Here is a 22,076-nt window from a genome sequence, read left to right as displayed (position 1 = left end):
TTCTACATATGTGGTGCTGGGGAATCAAACCCAGGGCCTCATGTATACAAGGCAAGCACTCTTGCCACTAGGCCATATCCCCAACCTGGAAAACAGGCTTTTGTGCTGTCTGTGTGTGCGCGCGTGTCTGTGTGTGTGTGTCTGTGTGTGTGTGTGTCTGTGTGTGTGTGCTGAATTTGAACATGGCCAGGGTGCTATTCCTGAGTTTTTTTTACTCTAGGCTAGTGCTTTACCACTTGAGCCACAGCTGGACTGGCTTTGAACTACAGTCCTCAGATAATCTCTTGACTCCTGAGTAACTAGGATTACAGGTGTGAGTACTAGTGTTTAGCTAAAATAAACAATTCCATAGGTCAACAAAAATGATACCAGTTACTAGAAACGCCTGTGGTCAGGCACCTACAGCGCCTGTACATAGCAGGATACGCTGATAAGCCAATACTTTACAAAGAAATGGGGCAGGGAAGTTACAAAAGGAAAGGAGGACAAAAGAATGGGAAAATAAGGACAAGGCCCTAAATCTTTGGTCTTTGGAGTCTCAACCTTATAGGAAATAGGAAGGAAACCCATTAACCAGAAGGCCCTTTCAAGGATTCCAATTCTTCCTTTTAACCCAAAGGCAATCTTCTTTTTTGTTATTCCATTGTGGGCTTGAACACAGGACCTGGGTGCTTCCCTGGAGCCTCTTTGTGCTCAAGGCTAGCATTCTATCACTTGAGCCACAGAGCCACTTCCAGTCATTGAGTGGTTATTGGATATAAGGATCTCTCAGGGACTTCTCTGCTAGGGCTGGCTTCAAACCTATATCCTCAGATCTCAGCTTCCCAAGTAGCTAGGATTACAGATGTAAGCCACTGGTGCTTGGCTTGCAATCTTTTTTAAAGTTAAATTTATTTATTTATTGACAGTCCTGGGGCTTGAACTCAGGGCCTGGGCACTGTCCCTGAGCTTATTTTGTTCAACACAAGCACTCTACCACTTGAGCTACAGTGCCACTTCTGGTTTTTTCTGTTTATGTAGTACTAAGGAGTCGAACCCAGGGCTCTGTGCATGCTAGGCAAGCATTCTACTGTAATAGGGAGGTCAGATCTGGCTAGTGCCATCATTAACTATGGAGGAGCATCAGATTGACTCCAGGTCAGATTAGAGCAGAAGCCAACTCCATCTTCACTAAGATCTCCCCCACCCTATCCGGGGAAGTTCCCCTTCGCTGTGATAAGATTGTGTAAACTGCTTGACCACCTGAAGCCTGGAAGTTTCAAGGCGTATCCACCTACATCATGTGAGCCCCACCAAATCCATATGCCAATTCTAACTAGAATGATAGGTTGGTTCAAACAGATCAGACAGACTGTAACTCCATTGGCCACCTGCATGTGACCTGGCATGCTCTGTAAGTGTTGAAACTTCATTGGCACCTGCGTGTGGCAGGCTTGACCATGTGGTGTTTGCCTTTATAACCCGACCCTGAGTGTGGCCCCGGGGCGCACGGTCCCAGCTCCCAAGTCTGGGCTGCAGCCCTGGCCAGCCAGCCTGCTTTTTACGGTTGCGTTTCCAGCTCCCGAGTCTGGGCCGTGACCCTGGCCAGTCAGTATACTTTTTAGTTCCCCAATAAATCCATCTTTTTACTTGAGACTGTCTCTGAGTGGTGGACTCATGGAGGGATGGGGGATTCCCCCCACCATCGGACCCTGTTACATTGTGGTCCCCTCCCTTGGGGGATCCCCATTACACTACCACTAAGCCACATTCCCAGCCCTAATTTTATTTTTTTGTGCTGGTCCCTAAGCTGCTGTTGCTCAAGGCTAGCACTCTACCACTTAAGACACAGCACCACTTCCAGCTTTTTTGATAATTTATTGAAGATAAGAGTCTCCTAGGGGCTGGGGATATGGCCTAGTGGCAAGAGTGCCTGCCTCATATACATGAGGCCCTGGGTTCGATTCCCCAGCACCACATGTACAGAAAATGGCCAAAAGTGGCGCTGTGGCTCAAGTGGCAGAGTGCTAGCTTTGAGCAAAAAAGAAGCCAGGGACAGTGCTCAGGCCCTGAGTCCAAGCCCCAGGACTGGCAAAAAAAAGAGTCTCCTAGACTTTACTGCCTAGCCTGAGTTCAAACCACTATCCTCTGACCTCAATCTCCTATGCAGGTATGACCTTCCAGTGCCCAGTTTTTTTTTTTGTTGTTGTTTTGTTTTGTTTTTGTAATTTAAGTAGTTGTACAGGTGTTGCAATTCAATAAATCAGTTCATAAGTATAATGTATTTTGGTCAATGTCTCCCTTTCCATCTTTCTCCCCTATCCAAGGCCAATCTAATAAGACAGCACAAGATGTCTGAGGTGATTTGATGTGCTGTCTTCCTTCCCCTGGCATCTAAGACACATGCGCTCTTTCTCTGTCATCTTTCTTTTTTGATGCTGGTCCTGGGGCTTGAACTCAGGGCCTGGGTACTCTCCTTGACCTTCTTTTGCACAAGTCTAACACTTGAGCCACAGCTGTATTTTCTGCTCTTTTTTTTTTTTTTTTGGCCAGTCCTGGGGCTTGGACTCAGGGCCTGACCAATGTCCCTGGCTTCTTTTTTGCTCAAGGCTAGCACTCTGCCACTTGAGCCACAGCGCCACTTCTGGCCGTTTTCTGTATATGTGGTGCTGGGGAATTGAACCCAGGGCCTCATGTACACGAGGCAAGCACTCTTGCCACTAGGCCATATCCCCAGCCTGTATTTTCTGCTTTTTGAGTGCTTAACTGGAGATAAAAATCTTTTTTTTTAATTTTTTTTATTATTAATTTGAACATAAATTTTTTTTACAAGGTGTTGTGCAAAGAGGGTGCAGTTACATAGTAGGGCAGTGTGTACATTTCTTGTGATATCTTACAACCTGTTTTTCCATCCCTTGTCTAGGTCAGGTAGACCCATATGCAATATACAATGTATCAAGCACATATACAGTGTTCACAGACTTGGTCTCTACTGTCTCTCCGTCTCCCTTTCTTAACAGTCATATATCAGGGAGATCATGCCCCTTTGTTTTCTGTGTTCTAGGCTTGTCTCACTCAACATTATTTGTTTGAGTTCTGACCATTTCCCTGCGAATAACAATATTTCACCATTCCTAATCGCTATGTAGTATTCCATTGTGTATAAGTACCATATTTTTTGGATCCATTCGTCTGTGGAGGGGCATCTGGGTTGTTTCCAAATTTTGGCTATTGTGAATTGTGCCGTGATAAACATGGAAGTACAAATGTCCTTTTGATATCTTGGGTTTTGCTGTTTAGGATAGATGCCTAGGAGTGGTATGGCTGGGTCATAGGGTAGGTCTATATTGAGCTTTTTGAGAAACCTCCATACTGTTCTCCAAAGTGGTTGTACTAATTTGCACTCCCACCAACAATGGAGAAGGGTTCCTCTTTCCCCACAGCCCCTCCAGCATTTGTTGTTTCCTGAGTTCAGAGCATAGGCCATTCTAACTGGGGTGAGGTGGTATCTCAGGGTTGTTTTTATTTGCATTTCCTTTACTAGCAGGGATGTTGAGCATTTCCTCATGTGTTTCTTTGCCATTTTTATATCTTCTCTTGTGAAGTCTCTCTTTAGCTCTTTTGCCCATTTCCTAATAGGTTTATTGGGCTTGGAGGGGCTTAGTTTTTTGAGTTCTCTGTAGATGACAGATATCAGGCCTTTGTCTGTTGCTGTGCTGGTAAATATCCTTTCCCATATCGTTGGCTGTCTTTCTATTTTGGTGGCTATGACCTTAGCTGTGCAGAAACTTTTTAATTTGTAGTAGTCCCATTTGTTGAGTCGATAAAAATCTTAAAGATGTTCCTGCCCAGGCTAGCTTTCAACCTCGATCCTCAGATCTCAGCCTCTTGTGTAGCAAGGATTATAGGCATGAGCCACCAGCACCTGACTGTCATTTTTCTAACAAACTTTCTGTTCAACCTTTTGTTCAACATTTTGCCTGAATTCTTCTCTTGCTGGACTCAAGGACTGAGGCCACTTTAACTGCCCTAAATAAACATCTAGTAACATGTAATGCAATGGCTGGAAATTAAAGTATTAAAGTATTAATTAAAGTATTAAATGTCTTTTCTGACTTGGATTCCTCCAAAGTTAACAAAACTAGGTGTGGCCCTCCTTCCAAGAAGCACCAAGAGGGGCTGGGGATATGGCCTAGTGGCAAGAGTGCTTGCCTCGTATACATGAGGCGCTGGGTTCAATTCCCCAGCACCACATATACAGAAAACGGCCAGAAGCGGCACTGTGGCTCAAGTGGCAGAGTGCTAGCCTTGAGCAAAAAAAAGAAGCCAGGGACAGTGCTCAGGCCCTGAGTCCAAGCCCCAGGACTGGCCAAAAAAAAGAAGCACCAAGAAAGAAAAAGTATCTGTTATTCATAGGGCAACACCTGAAATAGTAATTTAAAAAGGAATGTAGGGGGCTGGGAATGTGGCCTAGTGGTAGAGCACTTGCCTAGCATGCATGAAGGCCTGGTTTCAATTCCTCAGCACCACATAAATGGAAAAAGCTGGAAATGGTGCTGTGGCTCAAGTCATTGTTAGGTTTTTTAAAGTAGGTAGCCGGTAAAGGAGAACGCCACGTGGTATTCAGGCAGGAGAGAACGTTTATTACCGAACTGCTGGCCTGTGGCCAAGGTGATCCATGGCCGGAGAGAAGGGAGAGAGAGAGAGAGAGAGATGGGAGAGAGAGAGAGAGTGACCCCCACCCAGCCCTGCTTTATTTAGGGCAGGGGCAAGGGGTGTGGCCAGGTGGATTAGGAGGTAACCTCAGGGAAAGGGGAGGTAACTGCCTCCAGGTCTGCTGGTTACCCAGGTAACTGGGTAGAGACTTAATGAGGTGGGGGCATCTGCATGGAGCCCTCAGGGAGAGGACCTAACAGTCATAGAGTGCTAGTCTTGAGCAAAAAGAAGCCAGGGACAGTGCTCAAGCCCTGAGTTCAAGCCCCAGCACTGACCAAAAAAAAAAAAAAAGTAAAAGATGCTTTTGCTGAGCCCTGTGAATTAACTAAGTTTTCCAAATTTGTATCTGTGCCCTTTGATCTGAGATGTTCTCTGCTACAGTACCTTTGCAAATCACCTTGGGTTCTAGAAAATTCACCAGTAAGCATTGTGTGGGAAGCAAACTGCCCCCACAAACAAGCTAAGTCTTCTTAGCATCTTAAAGCAAATGGCCCAAAGTTCTGGAGACCACTCACTAAACAACTAGTTCCTGTTGGGTTCCAGTAATTTAGTGATAACAATTCTCTAAAACTCTCAACACAGACTGAGAATGGTCAACTCAGCCATACCAGTGATTTGGTGGTTTCTTTTCTTTTTCTTTCTTTATTTGCCAGTCCTGGTACTTGAACTCAGGGCGTGAACACTGTCCGTGGCTCCTTTCTGCTCAAGGCTAGCATTCTACCACTGAGCCACTACCACTTCTGGCCTTTATTATATATGTGGTACTGAGGAATTGAACCCAGGGCTTCATGCATGCTAGGCAAGCACTCTACCACTAAGCCACATTCCCAGCCTCGTTATCACTGTTTTAACAATGTGTATCTTTCTCAAGCCCTTTTCCCTTTCTAATCTGAAGCCAATGTTTGTACCTTGGAAAATGGCTGATGGCATACTGAACTGCTGTCTTCCCATGGCTGCCATATATCTCCTTTCTCTGTCCACTTTGTCTTTGGCACAAGTGGCTAGTAGTTAGACCTAACACTGACTTCTTTGAGTAAATCTGGAAGACTAAAAGAGAGTGGACATATCCCAAAGGTTAAGAGGATAAATGAGGGCTTCCCTCAGCTTCCAGGTTTCCACACAAAAAATCACAGGTTCTTGAGATCTGCTCCTGAAAAGCATTTGAAGATATCTTGAAGTGCCAGACTTTGAAGTCAGGCCCCACTTTACCACGTGAACCCCACTTTACCACGTGAACCCCACTTTACCACGCGAACCTGAGATAAGCAGGCCCTGTGAGCAAACCCAGGACAAGCCCATTAGGGCCCAGCCGGTCAAGAACTCTAACCGCTGGGAATGCTTAACTCTGACTGCCCCCAGAGTGCCTCGAGCCCTGAGCCAATCAGATTTGTACCTGTGTCCTAATCTTGCTTGCTTGAACACCTGATTGTTGTAACTTTGTTTTTTGCCTTTATAAGCCCTGTGTAATCACAGCTCGGGGCTTCCTCCTAACCTCCGCTGTATCGGTGGGTAGGACGAGGCCCAAGTTGCAGCTCGCTTAAATAAAGCCTTGCCTTGCTTTTGCATTTCAGAATGTCTGAGTCTCAGTGGTCTTCTTGGTGGTGGTTTCGCGACTTGGCACAACAATCTCACAAAAAGAAAAGTCTTGGGCTGGGAATGTGGCTTAGTTGTAGAGTGCTTGACTAGCATGCATGAAGCCCTCAGTTTGATTCCTCAGCACCACATATATAATAAAGGCCAGAAGTGGTAGTGGCTCAGTGGTAGAGTGCTAGCCTTGAGCAGAAAGGAGCCAGGGACAGTGCCCATGCCCTGAGTTCAAGTACCAGGACTGGCAAAAAAAAAAAAAAGATTACTTACAAATGTATTAATAAAAGATGACAAAGACTAATAATAGTAGAAACTCTGGACATCTTCAGGCCTGAACAAAGGGAGCAAGCTTATGCTGGCAGCACTATAGCAGTAGCTATAGGTAAATGGGAGAGCTACTGGAGGGGAACTGTGGCTTTGGGTAGAGAACTGTACCATCTTTAACTCTCAGCTTTCCTTCTTTAGTTAGTTATTGGTGCTGGTCCTGAGGCTTGAACTCAGGGCCTAGGCCTATCCCTAAGATTCTTTTGCTCAAGACCAGTGCTCTAACTCTTGAGCCACAGCGCCACATCTAGATTTTCCTGAGTAATTTATTGGAGATCAGAGTCTCACAGACTTTCCTGCCTGGGCTGCTTTGAACCAAGATCCTTAGATCTCAGACTCCTCAGTAACTAGGATTACAAATGTGAGCCACTAGCGCGGGACTTAATATTTTTGGTCATCGGGCTTGAACTCTGGGCCTGGGCATTGTCCCTGACCTCTTCATCTCAAGGCTAGTGAGTCTCACAGACATTTCTGCCCAGGCTTTGAATCATGATCCTCAGATCTCAGCCTCCTGAGTAGTTAGGATTACAGGTATGAGCCATGGGCACCAGCCAGATTTATTTTATTTTTTTGGCCAGTCATGGACCTTAAACTCAGGGCCTGAGCACTGTCCCTGGCTTCTTTTTGCTCAAGGCTAGCACTCTGCCACTTGGGCCACAGTGTCACTTTCGGCCATTTTCTACATACGTGGTGCTGGGGAATCAAACCCAGGGCTTCATGAATATGAGGCATGCACTCTTGCCACTAAGTCATATTCCCAGTCCCCGATTTTTTTTATCAATGTCAAACATTATTCATTTAATTTATTGTTATATACAGAGGGATTACAAGTCAGGTAAGGAGTACATGTCCTTTTATACAGTGTCTTCCCTTCTCTTTTTTGCAGTCCTTCCCTCTAGTTTCCATCCAGGAGTTGTATAGTTCACTTTCACCAGTGTCCAGTGAGCTCCACTGCTATACTTTTTCACTCTTTTTCCCTTAAGTTCTGTACCCTCCTCCCATCTCTCCCAAAGATATACTTGACTTGTGTGTGTGTACTGGTACTGGGGCTTGAACTCAGGACCTTGTCCTCTCTCTTGGCCTTTTCTGCTCAAGGCTAGATTTGGTACCTAGAGCCTCAGATCACAGACATGAGCCCTCAGCACCCAGCCTTCTATGAGAGCCTCTATTGGATATATTCAACTTAAAGACAGGTTTTAAGTGAACTCTACTGATGAGACCACATTGGAAAATCCACTTCTAGCATCTCAGGGCACGGAGATGGAAAGTGGACTTATACAAGCAAACAACATGTGGCAATTAATGATGCTCATGTGATTTAGTAAATGTGTTCGAAGTGACTGATACAAGTGACACAAGTGATTTGGAAGAGCATATACTAAAATTAGAAACAGGCACAATTATGGTAGTGAATAGGTAAAAATTGGTAATTAGTAAGTTCTCATGACAGTGAATTCATGGCCTTTCAGATGATCCTAGGAAGAGGATTTTGAAGTGGCTTCTTGGTGATTCTAGGCTATAAAACAAGAGGACTATTCTTTAGAGAAGTGAAAGAAATTGATCAATTCATCAATGACAATTGAGATGGTCAGCATAGGCAACCTACTGGAAAGGTAACTGATACTGTGAATGAGAAATATGAAGGCTTTACTATTTATGTTCCATGTGTAGCTGCATTGACCTTGGACAGAGTGAAATTATGAGGCCTCATACTAAAATGGCTCCCACCTAAAAAAAAAGTCTCTGGGGCTAGGAATATGGCCTAGTGGCAAGAGTGCTTGACTCATATACATGAAGCCCTGGGTTCGATTCCTCAGCACCACTATACAGAAAAACGGCCAGAAGTGGTGCTGTGGCTCAAGTGGCAGAGTGCTAGCCTTGAGCAAAAAGAAGCCAGGGACAGTGCTCAGGCCCTGAGTTCAAGGCCCAGGACTGCCCCTCCCCAAAAGTGTCTGTGTTTGCCAGAAATCTATATAATAAGAAAGCATATAATCTGTGCTATTTCTTGAAACCATTTTTCATATTAGGCTAAAGATACTCGGAAAGCCACATTGTAGTAGTTCAAATCTGTTTTCTGTTTGGTTTTGTTGTGTTTTTGTTTTTGCCAGTTCTGGGGCTTGAACTCAGGACCTGAGCACTGTCCCTGGCTTCTTTTTGCTCAAGGCTAGCATTCTGCCACTTGAGCCACAGTGCCACTTCCGGCTTTTTGTTTTATGTGGTGCTGAGGAGTCGAACCCAGGGCTTTATGTATATGAGATGAGCACTCTACCACTAGGCCATATTCCCAGCTCAGAGCTGTTTTCCACATTTGGAATATAGAGTACATTGTGATCAATGTGTGGTGCCCAGTGGTCTGGGGCTAAATTTAGAAGTTCACGGTGGATCAAAACACTCTTTTTCATCCTTGCTGGTAGTGCTCTTCATTACACCTAGGGGAGGCAGGGGCAGAGGAGAGGAGCTAAACAACATGGGAAGAATGCAGTTTGGTGAAAGCTTTTAAAAAGGCAAAATGGTCTGAGTTAGAACCACGTATTTCAAAAGGAGCTAAACAGAGGCTTGGGTAGAAGAGGCCGTGGAGAGAAACAGAGAGGAAAACAAGTCTGAAAAAACTGGCAGAACACAAGGTCAGGACTTAAAAAAGTTGCCTAGCACTGGTGGCTCACACCTGTAATTGTAATCCTAGCTACTCAGGAGGCAGAGATCTGAGGATCACGGTTCAGAACCAGCCTGGCCCAGAGTTCAAACCTCATGACCGAGCAAAAAAAAAAAAAAAAGTCTTCTGTATTTAGAAGAAAAGGATATTTGAATCTGAAGATTCAAAGGACAGAGCCCTGGCCCTGACTTCAAGCCCCAGTAGTGGCACAAAACAAAAAAAATCTTAGGGACAACAAAATGCCTTCATAAAGTTTATATAAATTAACATTATGAAAGTGTGATATTGTATGTTTAAGCAGTATATACTTCTTAAAGTTTATGTCTTAATGCAATATACTCAAATACTTCATGCAGTATTTTCAGCCCTAAAAATATTGAGACTATCCAACAGGTTTTTTTTGGGGGGAGGGGAAATAATTGTTAGGGTTTTGCTCTTATTAGGCAAGCACTCTACCACATGCTTAATTGGTAAAAAATCACTTTATCAAATGCAGACTTTATTTCCGCTGCTGCTGTGGCGGCCTCCTCCTCCTCCTCCTCCTCCTCCTCCTCCTCCTCCTCCTCCTCCTCCTCCCCCCTCCTCCTCCTCTCCATCCTCCCCCTCCTCCTCCTCCTCCTCTCCATCCTCCCCCTCCTCCCCTTCTCCTCCTCCTCCTCCTCCCCTTCCTCCTCCTCCTCCTCCTCCTCCCCCCTCCTCCTCCTCTCCATCCTCCCCCTCCCCCTCCTCCTCTCCATCCTCCCCCTCCTCCTCCTCTCCCTCCTCCTCCTCCTCTCCCTCCCCCTCCTCCTCCTCCCCCTCCTCCTCCTCCTCCCCCCTCCTCCTCCTCTCCATCCTCCCCCTCCTCCTCCTCTCCATCCTCCCCCTCCTCCTCCTCTCCCTCCTCCTCCCCCTCTCCCTCCCCCTCCCCCTCCCCTCCTCCTCCTCCTCCCCCTCCTCCTCCTCTCCATCCTCCCCCTCCTCCTCCTCCTCTCCATCCTCCCCCTCCTCCTCCTCCTCCTCCCCCTCTCCCTCCTCCTCCCCCTCCCCCTCCTCCTCCTCCTCCTGGTTTTCAACCAAGATCCTCAGATCTCAGCTAGGATTACAGGTATGAGCCACTGGCACTGGGCCAAATTTTACTTCTAATAATGACTGGGACCAAAAACTATTGTGTGTGTGTGTGTGTGTGTGTGTGTGTGTCAGGGCCGGGGCTTGAACTAAGGGCCTGGACACTGTCCTGAGCTCTTGTGCTTAAGGCTAGCACTCTACCACTTGAGCTCTAACTCCACTTCCAGTTAAGAGTCTCATGGACTTTCTTGCCCAGATTGGCTTTGAACTGCAATCTCAGATTTCAGTCTCCTGAATAGCTAGAATTATAGGTGTGCGTGCCCTACTTTTTCCTGGTTAACTGAAGATGGACTCTCAATGACTTTTTTGTCCAGGCTGGCTTTGAACTGCTACCCTCCTGGTGTCAGCCTCATGAGTAGAATTACAGGCATTAATCACTGGTGCCTAGCAATAGTTTCTTTGAAATTCTAAGAATATGAAACGGGAGGCTGGGAATGGGGCCTAGTGGTAGAGTACTTTCCTCGTATACATGAAGCCCTGGGTTTGATTCCTCAGCACCACATAAACAGAAAAAGCCAGAAGTGGCACTGTGGCTCAAGAGGTACAGTGCTAGCCCTAAGCAAAAAAGAAGGCAGAGACAGTGCTCAGGCCCTGAGTTCAAGCCCCAGGACTGGCAAAAAAAAAATACTAATATAAAATGATCATGATAAATGTATTTCAAAAGTTCCTTTAGAGGCTGAGGATGTAGCTTAGTGGTAGAGAGCTTGCCTAGCATGCAGAAAGCCCTGGGTTATTTTCCTTAGTACGACATACACAGAAAAAGCTAGAAGTGGTGCTGTGGCTCAAGTGGTAGAACGCTAGCCTTGAGCTGCAGAACTCAGCGCCCAGTATCCTGAATTCAAGACCTCGGACTGGAAAAAAAAAAAATTCCTTCAAAGCTCAAGATGTTTTTTTTTTTTTTTCGTGTGTGTGTTTGCCAGTCCTGGGCCATGAACTCAGGGCCTGAGCACTGTCCCTGGCTTCTTTTTGCTCAAGGCTAGCACTCTGCCACTTAAGCCACAGCGCCACTTCTGGCCGTTTTCTATATATGTGGTGTTGAGGAATCGAACCCAGGGCTTCACGTATCCGAGGCAAGCACTCTTGCCACTAGGCCATATTCCCAGCCCTCGTGTGTGTGTGTGTTTTTTTTTTAATGTACTAACACATATATAATTACATTATGTCAGGAATTCATTGTAAAGTGGCCTATGTGCAATAAATATAGCTGAGTTCTTTTAGGACCACTAGGGGGCTCTGCTAGAAGGGTTTTACTTAAGGTCCACTTAAGGAAACGTTTTAAAATGCTTTAGAATTCTCAATTTTTAAAACTTGAAAAAGTGATCTAATCCAACTTGCTTATTTTACAGATGAGGAAGCCAAAACTAGGTAAGAGAAGTGGTATGAGAGAAAATCGGAATAAAAGTAATTCTTTCTTGATTTCTGGGGCAGGAGTTCAATAATCTCCCTTTTGAGCCTTGAAGTGGTGGTATATACATGTAATTCCAGTGTTTAGGAGGCAGAGCAAGCGATACAGTGAGTTTGAGGTTAGCCTCAGCTAGCCTTTTTAAAACCCTCTTAAAAATATCTCTAATTGGAAGAGAGTGAGGGAAGAGGTGACATTGTCCAAAAAGAAATGTGCTCATTACCTGACTTATGTAACTGTAACCCCTTTTTTATCTTTTTTTTTTTTTTTTTCCAATCCAGGGGCTTTTTCAATTAGGGCCTGGGCACTGCCCCTGAGCTGCTTTTGCTCAAGGCTAGCTAGCACTCTACCACTTTACCCACAGCACTATTTCTGGTTTTTTTCTGTTTATGTGCTATTGAAGAATTGAACCCAGGCATTCATGCTAGGAAAGCACTCTACCAATACGTTGCATTTCCAGCCCCTCTGTATATCTTTACAATAACAAAAAAGGAAAAAGAAAAAAAATCTTTTTACACATCTCCACTAAATGATTCACTTCCAGTGGAGGTTTTAGTACTTTTGCTAAAACTGTGTATTTTTGAATGTTATTCATTTATGAGAAATAGGATCTTATTCTATAGCCCAGATTGGCTTGGAAGTTCCCATCTTCTTGCTTCAGTCTTGAGTGCTGGGATTCCAGGCACAGTTTGTGACTGTGTGTGTGTGTGTGTGTGTGTGTGTGTGTGTGTAGGTTCTGGGCTTGAACTTAGAACCTAGGCACTGTCCTCAAGGCTAGTGCTCTACCACTTAAGCAATAGCTCAACTTCTGGATTTTTTGGTGGTTAATTGGAGATACTACTGACAAATACAAACTGTGATCCTAAGATCTCAGCTTCCTGAGTAAGCTAGGATTGCAGATGTTAAACAGAGAGACATATATATATATATGTATATATATATATATATATATATATAACTTTTTTTTTTTGCCAGTCATGGGCATGGATGCTGTTACTGAGCTCTTGCTCACTTTAAGCCCATGCTCTACTTGCAGTTTTCTGGTGGTTAATTGGAGATTAGTCTTAGGGGCTTTCCTGTCACAGCTGGCTTTGAGCCTTGATCCTCAGATCTCAGCCCCCTGATAGCTAGAATGTATGCACTGTTCCCACCCAGCTGTGATCTCTTTTATAACAGGATATTTTACTGAGTTAGGTGGAGGAAATAACATCCTTTTATTAATTATTCCAAGTTCTAATAATTGAAGTACAAACTAGAAATCAGTGGCTCCTGCCTGTAATCCTAGCTACTCAAGAGGCTGAGATCTGAGGTGTTTCAAAGCCAGCTTGGGGGGCTGGGAATATGGCCTAGTGGTAAAGTGCTCAACTGGTATACATGAAGCCCTGGGTTCGATTCTTCAGCACCACATATATAGAAAAAGCCAGAGGTGGGGCTGTGGCTCAAGTGGTAGAGTGCTGGCCTTGAGCAAAAAGAAGTCAGGGACAGTGCTCAGGCCCTGAGTTCAAGCCCCAGGGCTGGCAAAAAACAAAACAAAGTCAGCTTGGGTAAGAAAAGAGTGAGGCTCTTATTTCCAATTAATCACAGGAAAAGGTGGAAGTGGCCCTGTGGCTCAAGTGGTAGAGTGCTGCCCTAGAGCAAAAGGAGCCCAGGGCAGTGACCAGGCTCAGAGTTCAAGCCCCAGGGCAGAGGAAAAAAAGAAATTTTAATGTATTTTATTTACTCACTGCCAAATATTTAGCGCTTAGTAGCACTGAGCACATTTTAGGCCCTAGGTTTGTAAATGTAAGGCCCATCCTTCGTGAACCAGTTCCCCAAGAAACTTAAAATTTCTTGAATTTTTACTCTATTGTAGGCAAAATTTCACAGGCCTGAATTTGGTGTGCCTTTAGAACCACAACCTCCCTCCCCCTCTCCCCCTCTCCTCCCCCCCCCCCCCCAATCACCCCAAGCAGCTGTGAGGTTTTTTTTGGTTTGGTTTTTTGTAGGTTGTGGAGCTTGAACTCTGGGCCTGAGCCCTGCCCCTGAAGTCTAGCGCTCCACCACTTGGGCCATAGCGCCACTTACGGTTTTCTGGGGGTTACTTGGAGATGAATCTCAAGGCCTTAACGGCCGGGCCTGGCTTTGAACCGGGATCCTCAGATCTCAGCCTCCTGAGTAGCTAGGATTACAGGCGTGAGCCACCGGCGCCTGGCAGCTGTGAGTTTTTTAAGCCCTCACTACCCTAGGCAAGGAGCCCAACAATCCGTTTAATAAACTCTCCAGGAATTCTGATGAACAGTCGAGTTTGAACACTCAGGCTTTTCGTTGCAAAACTCTGGATTAATGATGTAACTAGGTTAAAGATCAACATGTGCCTTAGAAACCCACCACAGGGCCCACATCTGCCTCCCAAACCTCTGACAGGATCAACATCTGCCTCCCAAACCCACACAGGCCTCTCCACGGAACACCTGTCTCAAGTCCACCTGGTGTGACCCCCTCCATTCCTTATTATCCTCAACAGTATGTAACACCGGCGATGACCGAATAAGAGCTGCATAGTAACGGTTCCAAGAACAAAGGGAAGCCGTAGTGCCTTTCCTGGGGCCATACCCACCGCCGACTGGCAGGTCGGAGCTCGGGGGGGGGGTGGCTTTTCCTAGGCTAGAGATGAAGTACTGTGAGGTTCGGCCGGGCCCGGGCGGCGCAGGCCGCGGAGGACGGCGGGAAGTCGTCAGGACTGGCGCGGACCGAGGGTCCGAAGCCAGCGGGAAGGGAGTAACACGCGCAGAGAGAAGGAGGCGAGAGGGGCGGAGGAGCTGCGGAGGCCGCGGCCAGGCCCGGCGGCGCGGAAGCCACACCCTCGCCGCCCGCGACGCCAGTAGGGCGGAGCCACGAGGCCCGAGCTCCCGCAGAGGCGCGCGGCGTGGCGCGGCGCGGCGCAGCGCGGGCTCGCTGCTGAGGCGTAAGGGGGCGACAACGGGAGCGGCTGCGCCGCCCATCGGGCCGGTGTCGTGCGCATGCGCGGCCCCGGCGCCATTTTGGTGGCCGGGCGCGGAGGTGATTCCACACTGAGGAGAGCGCGGCGGAAAGGGTGGCAGTGGCAGCGTTCGGGTGCTCGGGTCTGAATCACCGAGGGAGGAGGCGGCGGTGGAGGAGGAGGTGGCGGCGACGGCGGTGGTGGTGGTCGTAGCGGTGGCGGAGGAGGCGGGTACGAATCAGCTGCGGGCGGAGACATGGCCAACATCGCGGTGCAGCGAATCAAGCGGGAGTTCAAGGAGGTGCTGAAGAGCGAGGAGGTCAGGAATGAGCTCCGGGACACCCCCACCGCATCCCCGGGCGGGAGGGCCTCCTTGGCGGCGGCCCGGGCCCCCGGGGCCCCCGGTCCGCCCCGGTCCCTGCTCCGGCCCCGGCCCCAGCCCCAGCCCCGACCGCCTCCGTCTGCGGGGAAGCAGCAGTCTCCCCTCCTCCCGCTGCCATCCCTCCCCTCCCGGGCCTGGGATCCGCGGTCGCGCGGGCGGGTGGGCCGGCGGGGAAGCTCTGGAGAGCGGGAGGTGAGGTGTGGAGCGAACCCCGTGGAGGAGGCCAGGGCTGGGAGGGAGACTGGGGAGGGGGGCGGGGAGGGAGCCCAGGCCGGGCCGGAGAAAACCCGGGAAGTGGGATGGGGGAAGGGGAAAGGTGGTAACTGGATCCCCGCAGCCGCGCCGCCCGCGGGCCTTCACTTTTGAGGGTATTCGGGGTTATTGCCCGGCAGGCCTCTGCTGTCCTTGCCTCGGGGAGGGAGCGGGAGGCCTTAGGTACAGATGAAAGGAGAAGGAAGGGCATTAAGTTACTCCCTCTTAGTGGGGTGCTGGGAGGCCGGGGAGGACGTAATGGTACTGTCTTCGGAGGAGAGGGGAGATGAGGGGATTTCCACTGGAGGTAGGAAATTAATTCCGAATATGAGCATCCCACTTTCTCCCCAATTCCTGGGCCCCTTGATTTAACTTAAAGCCTTTTTTTCAAATGCCTGCCCCCCCCCACCCCAAGACAAGTTCTTTGGCATATTAAATACTTTTAACTAGGAGAATGTAATGGATTGCAGGAGCAGCATATATTTCAAAGTGTTGTTTACCACTAACAGGTCAGTCTTCCAAGACAGTGTCTCTGTGACTGTGTGGTGGGTGCTATGAAACTTCATTATGATGTCCTTCATAGTTATCTTGGTTCCTTCGGAAATTGGCTTGTTAAAAACAAGGGATTTCACCAAAATACATAGCTATCTCTCATTGAGCAGGCTTCATGACAAAAGTATTACTTCAGTTTTTCATGTCCAAATCATCAGTGCTAGATTATATTCTCTGAATTAATAACGCTGGAAAAATTTCATGCCATTATTGAGTATAAATCATACTATTTATTATAGTTGGCACTTTGATGTTTGTAAAGATTTGTGAAACTATTTTAAAGGATGAGTGATGACATAAATTTAGTAGCATGTAATTTATATTTGTGTCACTGAGTTTACAATAATTATCTATCTTTCGAAGTATACATTGAGAAAATTATTTAAAATTAAACAATGGCAAGTGTTAGATCTAGTGACTATATTAACATATAAGGATGCGTTTTACAGAGCATGTGTATGAACTCTGACCTCTGTATGTGTTCATTTGCCAAATCTGAATGGTAGGATGACTTTGTGTTTTTGTGGTACAGTGCAGAAATAGAGCACAAATATTTATGTATGCATAGTAACAGGTGATTTTGACTTTGTTTAATAAGCAAAATTTTCCAGGATAGTTGATGTGTTTTCCTAATGAAAGATGACAGCTATTGTCTTCAGCCCAACCCTAACCCACCTCTTCTATAAGGTTGTACAAGCCTGAAACTTAATAGATTTGAAATGTTCTTTAAAAGTGATAACTTACTGCTCTCACAATCTGTATGGGCTCGGTTTGTGTTAGGTAACTTTCACTATATATTATTTTTGAATATTTTTGAGATTACCAGAAATTTCTCTTTTGCAGCCGAAATACATATCATAATACTGTTCTTTAAGCTTTGTTCTTTAACACATAATTCCTGGGCTAGAGATGTGGCTTAGCAGTAGAGTACTTGTCTAGCATGCAAGCCCTCAGTCAATTCCTCAGCACCACATAAACAGAAAAAGCTAAAAGTGTTGCTGTGGCTCAAGTGGTAGAGTTCTAGCCTTGAGCAAAAAGAAGCCAAGGACAGTGCTCAGGCCCTGAGTTAAGCCCCTGGACTGGCAAAGAAAAAAATAAGTAAGCTTTATAAGTTTGGAGTAAACAATTTCCAGCAAAGTTAAGTTGTGAAAAAAACTTAGAAAAGGGAGATAGTGTAGTTTTGTCATAAACAAACACAAACCAATAATAGCTTTATTACCACCTATGTAGATATATGTGTGTGTGTATATATATATATATAATTTTTGGCCAGTCCTGGGAATTGAACTCTGGGCCTGGGCGCTGTCCCTGAGCTGCTTTTTGCTCAAGGTTAGCACTACCACTTGAGCCACAGCGGCATTTCCTGCTTTCTCTGCTTCTATGGTACTGAGGAGTCGAACCCAGGGCTAGGTAAACACTACCACTAAGCCACATTCCCAGCCCACCAATAATTTTTTCACTGCTACTTCTAGCAGACTCAGTTGTATCAGTAGATTATATTATTTGCAGTTTATTGAGGGATCTGTAGTGCGGCTCATGTTTCTTTAAATTTAAACTTGTTTTTTTGGCAGCACTGGGGTTTGAACTTAGCTTCTAACTTTGCTAGGTTGGCACTCTAGTGTTTGAAACATGGTTCCAGCTGCATGTACTTGTCTATTTTTTTTTATGCTGATATGGGCCTTGAAATCAGCCTCAGCTCTTTTCCAAGGCTGGCCCTTTACCACTTGAGCCACACCTCCACTTCTGGGCTTTTTAGTGGCTAATTGGAGGTAAGAATTGCAGATATATCTATATAAGCTTGCTTTGAACTGGGATTCTCAGATCTCAGCCCCCTAAGGTAGCTAGGATTCTAGGCATTAATCAGTGTCTGGCTTTCCTCATTTATTTTTGAGATGGAGTCTATTACTACTAATGTTAGGCTTCTTAGTATAGTCAGAAAAATATCTCTGAGCCCAGCTCTTTTCTGCCCAGGACATTGTTGATCCCTGAAAGGATATGTCCCAGCCATCCCAGGGAACCATGCAGAGATAGTCACAGACAGGAGCTTTATTTATTTATTTTTAATTAAATTTTATTGACACGGTGATGTACAGAGGGGGTACAGTTACCTAGTAAGGCAGTAAGTACATTTCTTGTCATTTATTACACCCTCCCTCGTTTTTCTTTCCCTTCCCTAGTTCAGGTAAGCATATACAATATCCAGCGTACCAAAATCATATACCCCTACATGGGTTATGCCAAAGAAAGTTCACCTAGTACATTAAACATAATGACAACAATAGAATCCTCCTGCTTCCTCAGGAGAAGAGGGTTTATAAAGAGGTTTATTGGTGGGGCCATATCTCCCACGGGAGAGGGTGGCTACACCTTATCCAAGTGGTAGCATCTCTGGAGCTAAAGGGGAAGTAGGTAGGTCTTAATGGTGAGTAGGAGTGGCCCATTATAGTTCTAGGGCTAGGAGTTTAGGTTTGGGTGGATCTGGGAACTAATGGGAGGAGCTGAGGACCTAGGGTGGGGGAAATGCTAACAATCCCAACAATCTTGATCTCTCAGGTAGCTGGATTTACAGGTGTGACCCACTGAATCCAGCTGTTAATGCTATTTTGTTGTTGTTGTTTTGCCGGTCCTGGGGCTTGGACTGAGGGCCTGTGCACTGTCGTCCCTGGCTTCTTTTTGCTCAAGGCTAGCACTCTGCCACTTGAGCCACAGCGCAACTTCTGGCCATTTTCTATATATGTGGTGCTGGGAAATTGAACCTAGAGCTTCATGTATATGAGGCAAGCACTTTGCCACTAGGCCATATTCCCAGCCCCGACCTGAGTAATTCCTAACAGGTATTTGAATTAAAGTTCCTATTTATTAGATACTTGTCATTCAGAGAATTATCTACAAACATACAGCTTTGGAACTCAGATATAGGCCTGCAAATGTGTTAAATGTTTCTCAGGACTTGGAAAGGATAGGCATACTTTTTTTTTTTTTTTTTTGCCAGTCCTGGGGCTTGGACTCAGGGCCTGAGCACTGTCCCTGGCTTCTTTTTGCTCAAGGCTAGCACTCTGCCACTTGAGCCACAGCACCACTTCTGGCCATTTTCTGTATATGTGGTGCTGGGGAATCGAACCTCATGTATATGAGGCAGGCACTCTTGCCACTAGGCCATATCCCCAGCCCTAGGCATACTTTAATTATTTAAAAATAACTGAAATGGTGCTGTGGCTCTAGTGGTAGAGTGCCAGCCTTGAGATGAAGAGATCAGAGACAGTGCCTAGGCCCAGAGTTCAAGCCCCATGACCAAAAAACAAACAAAAAATAATTGAAGGCCGTATATCAATAGTTCAAACCTGTAATCTTACTACTCAGAAGGCTGAGATCTGAGGATCATGGTTAGAAGCCAGCCAGGGTCAGGAAAGTCCATGATTGAGACTTTTATTACCCATTAGCCACCAAAAAGCCAGAAATGGAGCTGTGGCTCAAAGTGGTAGAACATTAGCCTTGAGCACAAAAGCTCAGGGCCAACACTTAGGCCCTGAGTTCAAGCCCCAGGACTGGCACCAAAAAGAAAAGAAAATTGAGTCTTGTTTGTATTAATGATTAAAAAATTTGCACACAACCTAATTTAATGCTAGTTTAAACATTATATAATTAAATTAACAATTAAATACAAAGGTTTACTGAACTTAATATGTGTGTGGGCATGTCTATACTTTTTTTTTTTTTTTTCCCTGGGTGCCAGTTCTGGAGGTTGAACTTGTACTGTCCCTGAGCTTAGGCTCAAGGCTAGAGCTTTACTGCTTTGAGCCACTGTCCCATTTCTGGCTTTTTTGTAGTTAATTGGAGATAACGAATCTCTTGGCATGAGGCTGGGTCTACGAATATGGCCTAGTGGTAAAGTGCATACATGAAAGCCTAGGTTCGATTCCTCAGCACCACATATATAGAAAAGGCCAGAAATGGTGCTATGGCTCAAGTGGTAGAGTGCCAGCCTTGAGCAAAATGAAGCCAAGGACAGTGCTCATGCCTGAGTTCAAGCCCCAGGACTGGCAAAAAAAAAAAAAAAGAATCTCTTAGCTTATCTACTTGTTTGGCTTTAAATACTATCCTCAGATCTCAGCCTCCTGAGTAGTTAGTATTACAGGCACGATCAATCTCTGCCTGTCTTCTATTCATTATTTTGATTTTTAAAGTTAATTCACTTTATTGTTATAGAGATGATGTACAGAGGGGTTATAATTACTTGAGTTATGAGTTTGTTATATTTAAAGGTGGTTTGTTTTAAAGAAACAGAAGATTTTAACATTGTCATACTAGTTGACCCTGTTTACCTAGTGAAATAAACCACGTGCAGGTGGGACTCTGCCACTTTTTTCCTAATCCGTTCTTCCTTTGAAGTAACCATTATACTGAAAGTAGTAGTAGTAATATGATTTTGTAGTGCATATAAATTATGTATATTATATATTCATCATGTGTATATGTGTGTATATATACACACATACATACATAGATTTTCTTGGTGCTGGTACGAAGGCTTGAATTTGAGGCCTAGGTATCCCTTAGCTTTTTTTTTGGCGGGGGGGGGGGGGGGGGGGGGGCGGGGCAGTCCTGGAGCTTGGACTCTGCCTGAGCACTGTCCCTGGCTTCTTTTTGCTCAAGGCTAGCCCTCTGCCACTTGAGCCACAGCATCACTTCTGGCGGTTTTCTGTATATGTGGTGCTGTGGAATCGAACCCATGGCTTCGTGTATACGAGGCAAGCACTCTTGCCACTAGGCCATATTCCCAGCCCCCTTAGCTTTTTATTCATGGCTAGCTCTGTACCACTTGTGCCACAGCCCTACTTCTTCCGTAGGACTAGCAAAAAAAAAAAAGGTCTCAGACTTTCCTGCTCAGCTGGCTTCCAATCACCGTCCTCATCTCAGCCATTTCAGAAACTAGGCTTACAAGTGTGAGCTACCACACCCACCTACCTATTTTCTTGCTGCTGTCTCTCTCTCTCTCTCTCTCCTCTCTCTCTCTCTCTCTCTCTCTCCCCAGTCTTGGGACAAACTCAGCTGAGCACTATCCCTGAGCTTCTTTTGCTCAAGGCTAGCACTCTACCGCTTGAGCTACAGTGCCTCTTCTGGCCTTTTCTGTTTATGTGGTACTGAGGAATTGAACCCAGAGTTTACTGCATGCTAAACAAGCACTCTACCACTGAGCCACATTCCTAGCTCCACCTGTTTTCTTGATTCAGTCATCCATTGTAGGGCATCTTAAGCTATTTCTGTAACTTGATTATGGTGAATGCCGCAGCATTGACCAGGGATGCATGTCTTTATTGTGGCCTAACTTGTAAATCTTTTGGGTAAAAGCCCAAGAGCGCTCTCCCTTAGCTTTTTTCTCAAGGCTGGTGCTCTACTACTTGAGCCACAGAACCACTTAGGACTTTTTTGGTGTTTTTGGAGATAAGTCTCATCAATTTTCCTGCCCAAGCTGGCATTGAATCTGGATTCTTAAATCTCAGTCTCCTGAATAGCTAGGATTATAGACACTGATGTGTCTATTTGTTTATTGAGACAGGATCTTGCAATGTACCGTAGCTCAGGCTGCCCTTAAGCTTGTTTATAGCCCAGGTTACTCTGACACTTGCATCCCTCCTCTTCTCAGATCCCTGAGTACATGGATTACAATATGCCATGCCCTGCTGCTGTATTTCCTGTATTTTTCCGATCCACAAGCAAATCCAGGTCCACACACATGCTAGGAAAATGCAGTCTTAGCAGCAAGCTACATCCATAGCCCTAGTTGGTATATGTGTCAGATATATTTTACTTTTTTTTGCGGGTTCTGGGGGTTGAAATTCAGGGCCCGGACACTGAGCTTCATTTGCTCAAGGATAGTGCACTAGCATTTAAGTCACAGCACCACTTCTGGCCTTTTCTGAGTAGTTTATTGGAGAAAAAGAGTCTTAAGGACTTTCCTGCTTGGGCTGGCTTCAAACCACGATCCTCAGATCTCAGCCTCCTAAGTAGCTATTACAGGCATGAGCCACCAGCACCTCATAGAGGTATTTTTTATGACTATGGATTTGATCACACTTTATAACCTTACATGTTTACTTCGTTGTTTTTGTTGTTTTCTGCTGTCCCTTGAGCTCTTTTGCTCAAGTCTAGCTTTCTACCATTT

The 22,076-nt window shown here is 45.8% G+C and overlaps 1 protein-coding gene across 2 annotated transcripts in view; it reads left to right on the top strand.

Moving 5' to 3' along the window:
- The first annotated feature begins 14,872 nt into the window (after positions 1-14,872).
- Ube2k (ubiquitin conjugating enzyme E2 K) overlaps positions 14,873-22,076 on the top strand; it is a 48,409-nt gene continuing 41,205 nt past the window's right edge. The window contains exon 1 of one of the 2 annotated variants that reach the window (XM_048364303.1): positions 14,873-15,046. In XM_048364303.1, coding sequence (XP_048220260.1) covers positions 14,984-15,046 — 63 coding nt within the window. In that variant the 5' untranslated portion in view covers positions 14,873-14,983. The remainder of the gene's footprint in view (positions 15,047-22,076) is intronic. The other variant, XM_048364302.1, reaches the window with a different exon arrangement.

The sequence above is a fragment of the Perognathus longimembris genome, chromosome 16 (assembly GCF_023159225.1).
Source record: "Perognathus longimembris pacificus isolate PPM17 chromosome 16, ASM2315922v1, whole genome shotgun sequence".
Classification (NCBI taxonomy): Eukaryota; Metazoa; Chordata; class Mammalia; order Rodentia; family Heteromyidae; genus Perognathus; species Perognathus longimembris.
Note: the sequence above shows the minus strand (reverse complement) of the source record. Positions and strands in the feature narration are given on the sequence as shown.